Source organism: Lottia gigantea (genome assembly GCF_000327385.1).
Source record: "Lottia gigantea unplaced genomic scaffold LOTGIsca_16, whole genome shotgun sequence".
NCBI classification, from domain to species: domain Eukaryota; kingdom Metazoa; phylum Mollusca; class Gastropoda; family Lottiidae; genus Lottia; species Lottia gigantea.
In genome coordinates, this window is record NW_008707965.1 from 3,657,610 (window position 1) to 3,663,704 (window position 6,095).

At 38.6% G+C, this 6,095-nt stretch overlaps 1 protein-coding gene across 1 annotated transcript; it reads right to left on the bottom strand.

The window, feature by feature from the left end:
• Positions 1–1,262: 1,262 nt before the first annotated feature.
• On the bottom strand, positions 1,263–1,663 carry LOTGIDRAFT_112973 (hypothetical protein; the record flags this gene model as incomplete). The annotated part of the gene is made up of 2 exons (XM_009051057.1): positions 1,263–1,406; positions 1,535–1,663. Coding segments are annotated over 2 exons (273 nt in total), but the record flags the coding sequence as incomplete, so codon positions are not given.
• Between the last annotated feature and the right edge of the window lie 4,432 nt (positions 1,664–6,095).

The window sequence follows — 6,095 nt, forward strand, 5'->3', positions numbered from 1 at the left end:
CCAACATCAGATAGCGGTTATCCAAATGGTAGAAACAGTCAATCCAACATCAGATAGCGGTTATCCAAATGGTAGAAACAGTCAATCCAACATCAGATAGCGTTATCCAAATGGTAGAAACAGCCAATTCAACATCAGATAGCGGTTATCCAAATGGTAGAAACAGCCAATTCAAGATAATCAATACTGGTAATAAAAAATTTCAGATAACACAAACAGTAAATCGAACAACAGATAGCGATAGTCAAAAATGTATTCCAGAAAGCAGAAACAGTCAATCCAACATCAGATTCCTATAACCAAAGGCGCTTGTATTTGATGTTAATCGAAATGGCGCTAGTATTTATTCCAATGATGGTAACCCAGATAGCAGAAACAGACAATCTAACAACAGGTAGTGATACTGCAAAAACGGCTTATCCAACTACAAATTTCGGCTAGCTCCTGTATTTTTTTTTATCTAATTCGGTAATACAGATAGCAGAAACAATCAAACCAACATCAGAAGGTTAGATTGTGGTAATCCAAACGGCGCTCATATTTAACCCAATGGTTACCAGGAAATCTGAAATAGAAGAATATTTAGGGTGTGAGATAGTTGTGTTTCGAGACGATTATCTCCTTTAGTTTTAAGTATAAAGTCAATTAAGATATAGAAAGTATATAAACACAGTCATTTATCATTTCATATCATATATCTTTCATATCTAGGGGCGGACCGAGTGAGTACCTTTCATATAGAGTGGAGGACCGAGTGAGTATCTTTCATATGTAGTGGCGGACCGAGTGAGTATCTTTCATATGGAGGGGCGGACCGAGTGAGTATCTTTCATATGGAGGGGCGGAACGAGTGAGTATCTTTTATATAGGGGGGCGGACCGAGTGAGTATCTTTCATATGGAGGGGCGGACCGAGTGAGTATCTTTCATATGGAGGGGCGGACCGAGTGAGTATCTTTCATATGTAGGGGCGGACCGAGTGAGTATCTTTCATATGGAGGGGAGGACCGAGTGAGTATCTTTCATATGGAGGGGCGGACCAAGTGAGTACCTTTCATATGTAGGGCGGACCGAGTGAGTATCTTTCATATGGAGGGGAGGACAGAGTGAGTACCTTTCATAGGGCAGGGACGGTCTATTGGGTAATTATCTTTCATAGGACAGGGGCGATCCAAAGGGAATAGTACCTTTCATAGGGCAGGGGCGATCCAAAGGGAATAGTACCTTTCATAGGGCAGGGGTGGTCTATTGGGTTATTATCTTTCATAGGGCAGGGGAGGTCCCAAAGGAATAGTACCTTTCATAGGGCATGGGCGATCCAAAGGGAATAGTACCTTTCATAGGGCAGGGGTGGTCTATTGGGTAATTATCTTTCATAGGACAGGGGCGATCCAAAGGGAATAGTACCTTTCATAGGGCATGGGCGATCCAAAGGGAATAGTACCTTTCATAGGGCAGGGGTGGTCTATTGGGTAATTATCTTTCATAGGGCAGGGGAGGTCCCAAGGGAATAGTACCTTTCATAGGGCAGGGACGATCCAAAGGGAATAGTACCTTTCATAGGGCATGGGCGATCCAAAGGGAATAGTACCTTTCATAGGGCAGGGGTGGTCTATTGGGTAATTATCTTTCATAGGACAGGGGCGATCCAAAGGGAATAGTACCTTTCATAGGGCATGGGCGATCCAAAGGGAATAGTACCTTTCATAGGGCAGGGGTGGTCTATTGGTTAATTATCTTTCATAGGGCAGGGGAAGTCCCAAGGGAATAGTACCATTCATAGGGCAGGGGCGGTCTCTTGGGTAAGTTTCTTTCATAAAGCCTGGATGGTCTCTAGATTAAGTTTCTTCATAAGGCAGGGGTGGTCCCAAAGGCATAGTACCTTTCATAGGGCAGGAGCGGTCTATTGGGTGTACTTTCTTTCAAAGTGTAGGAGCAGCCCCTTTGGTGTATTTTTTTCATATGGTAGGGGCGGTATCTTTGGTTATTGGGGTAGGGCGGTCTCTAGGGATAGTGCCTATCATAGGACAGTCCGTCCATGAGATTAGTACCTATCATGATCATATGAAGCCTGTTGGTTGATGGTTAGGGTATAGATCTGTCCAATTAGAGAGCAGAGATGAAAAAGGCCAAGTCTGGAGATCAACTTGCGGTTTTCAACAATTGTCGTTTATGCATTTTATTTCATCTTTTCAAATAAATATCTCCTGTTTTGGAAATGCTTCCCATTTCCCAGCATTCTATATATCCTATTGTTTTTCTTCCATTTTTTACATGATGCGTAGGCCTACCTTTATCGTGGCATAATCCATGCATCCCACTGACTGAATGTTGTCTTCAGACGTTCAGTTATCACATGATTCAATCTGAAAACCTTCACTCCATATATCCCATGGAATGGACTGTTTCTTGATCTGTGGTCTGTTTAGATAATCCGGAGATTAACCGAATCTAACCGAGTTATTATAATGTTGTTCAGTCAGTGATTGTAAATAAACTATATTTAGGTATAAAACAATAGGATATAGATTTATTTAGAAGTGTCATAATTATTGTGGTGGGTCAGATTTACCAAGCGCCCAGTGGCGTTTCGACGAAGAAAAGACCCGGGTTTGGCCCCCACTTTCTTATTATTATACATAGGGAAAGAATTACAATTAGCCCCTCTTTAAAATTATGTGGCCCCGACTTGGCCTCTCAATCAATGATTCCTAGAAACACCATTACAAGCGCCGTGTTGCTGTAAGAAATATAGTCCAAATTGTACCCAACTTCATTTCTAACAAGTTTCAAAATATGATATTTATATATTTTTTCCCCAAAATATGTACCAGAATGCACTTAACACTTTTTATCTTTGAGACTTATCTGATATAAATTTATTGCCATGTTTGATGGTAAGTTGGTAAAACAATAAAGTAATTAATAGTATCTAGAGACAGTAAGTTAGTAGAATATTGACCATTGACTCGCTACTTCAACTACCATATCTTGTTTAATTAAGCAGATAAATCTGGTTTCTATTTGTCTCATGATTAGTACCTAGCTTTCTAATTAAAGAGGGTAGTGAGTTAGAGGCTTCCTCGCTAACCTGAAGGTCCAGGTTTCAATCCCGGCATAGATTGAGATAATACATTGGGATTTTTCAACCCGGTTTCCCCCTGTCCGTAATGCAGGTAAGAGGGGCTTACATGGAAAAACCGTCTAGTCGTTCGGATGAGGCCCCATGTGCTACAGGCTGTGCACGTTAAAGATCCCTCGACAGTTGGAAATGCCGCTGTCCTGGCAAAATTTCCCTCATTGCACCCTGAACGGCGTTGCCTGTCTTCATTAGCCCACAAGGTGAAGAAAAGTAGGACGTAAAACTCCATTCATTTCATTTCTAATTTAAGATAGGAACTTAACTGATATGCAACGATAAACTTCTGTATCTTCACAATATCAAGTCTTAAGTCTAGAATTAAATCCATGGATAACAAAATACAATCTGTAGAAACTAATTAGCTCAACTTTACTGGCCGTGTCATCGGGAATTGCCGAGAAAAATGGAAAAAGAAAAAGAAAATCAAACTATTAAAAAACTAAACAAATTCTACAACTGTTACATAAAAGTTAGATACCTGTTAAATTGAATCCTTCTAACACGACATTCTGATGAAAAATGATAGTAATATGACGAAGATTTTTATAATTTATTAGAAAAATGGTGATTAATTGAACCGTTATGAAGAATTTAGTCCATAGACTGAGTGTAATTGACTGTAAATTGATTACTTCCCTTTGTTATTGAATGGTTTAATGAAACAAGGATATCATTTTCTATAATCATCTCCTTTTATAAAGCTGAGATCTTTCTGATTTAGATTAGAATCAATAAGCGTGGGCCTTCAAGGGATGTCGCTATCTGTAGGCTATCAATTTTCAGAGTGGATGTCTACAGTTACTTTCAGATTCAGCGAAAATTACACAAGTACAATAACTCATAATGAAATATTTCTGATTTGCATTTTGAATAAATGTGGGCCCTCAAAGGATATCACTATCTGCATCTTTTCAGAATTCAGAATCTACCAATCCCATAAGCTTCAATGGGAAATTACAAGAGGGTAATAACTCATGAATAAGTATTCTCGATTTTAATGAATTCTTTCTGATTTAGATTTAGAATCTATAAGCGTGGGCCTTCAAGGCATGCCGTCGTCTAAAAATTTACTTGACCAGCGGGAAAAAGCTATCTCAAGCACTTTTCAGAATGTAGGTCTACAATTCTCATCAGATTCAACGAATAATTACACAAGGGTGATAACTCCTAAGCAAATATTTTTCGATTTTGATTTTAATTTGTTTTCGATATGACCCATCCTATGCAGTGGCGGAGACAAAAGGGGTAGGGGGTGGCAGTGGGAGCAGCCCCCCCCCCCCCCCCCCTCGCAGCCACAAAAGCAAGTTTTTCGGGCAATTTAAGATATCTCGCCCCTCTTTCGGACGTAAACCTGGCGCCGCCACTGATCCTGTGCTGATACAATTTCATTTTTTGTCAAAATCTTTTAAAGGGACAGTTTCGCCATCCGTTTGCACAATCGTACCTCGGATTTTTTTTGCTCAACCTATCATTAATAGTGTTCACAGCTCACAGTTAATATAAGACGATTCGTCTTTTTTGAGACTCTGCCATATATATAGGATTATATATGAATAGAAAGTGTAATTCCAAGTTATTTGTGAAGGAATAATGCGATTTTTGTTATTTCTAAAATATATATTTAAGACTCAAATCAATTAGAAAATGGCGACTGTCCCGAATTGTGCTTCTAGAGTATTATAACATGTCAATTATTCAGCAGATATCTATGGGTTAGATCGACCACTCGGATTTATGATGATAAATAGTGAAAATGTCCTTACATGACCCTAAAATGTCAGGTCGTTTGAGGTCATCATTAAAAATTAAAATTTTAAATTCGGTTTCTTAATATGTCGATAAATCATAGTCTAACAGCTTGTAGGTAATAATCTCTATTGGAGGCGTCTACAGATCATGAAATTTAAAATACATAAAACTATAATCTTTAAAACTGTCTTAATGACCTGACTCAAATACTTCTCCAAATTTCTCTTTCCAAATCCTGTAAATCAGGGATTTTCAACCTTTCTTTCACCTCTTACAGGATCCTTGATCGATTGCATTACCCCCCTTACGTCTATAAATCCCTTACTATTTCGTGATTATAAAATTTATATAACATACCTTAATGACCTTTTCAAAACACTTCTCCCCCAATGAATATCGCATCAATTTGCCACCACCCCCCCCCCCCCCCTTTAAAATTTAGATGACTTAAATGATGACTTGTTAAGTCGCTATAGTTGAGCCCTTTTCAAAACAAAAAAATTTCCCACACCCTGGGCTAGCTTCAGGGCTGGCAGTAACCTTCAATTTTTGCATCACATTGACTCAAGTCATTCGTCATTAAATTGGTTGCCTAGCAAGATACGCCCACGTTTTGATACATTTTCAGTATATCAAGGGCAGTCACCTATCTGTGTCAAATCATACCAAAAATCTAATTTGTGCAAGATATTGTTGATTTAAACAAAGACACATTATTTAATAAAATTCTGACATAAACTGTCACCTCTATCTCTAACAAATTTTGACGTGTTTTTACCAGTCATGGGCAATAACTCAAAATTATCAAATTTAATCTTGACTAAGATCTCATCATTTTAAATATTCTCACCAAATTTCATTGAACATGAATGAAAACTGTAGTCTCTATTGTGTTCACAACCAAATTTCGACGCGTTTTTCATAAATCAAGGGCAATAACTCAAAAACCGTTCATCGAAAGATAGCCAAATTCGAACTTGTCCAAGATCTCATGAATATAAATGATCACACCAAATTTCATTCACATCAGATAAAAAAAAACTCTTGTCTCTATTGCGTTCACAAGCCTATTGTGGACGGACCGACCGACCGACGGACCGACGGACGGACAGGGGCGACGACAATATACGACAACATAATAATGTGGGCGTATAAAAATGTAAATAAATGTAAAGATTTCAGTGTCAGAGAGTTGATAACACAGT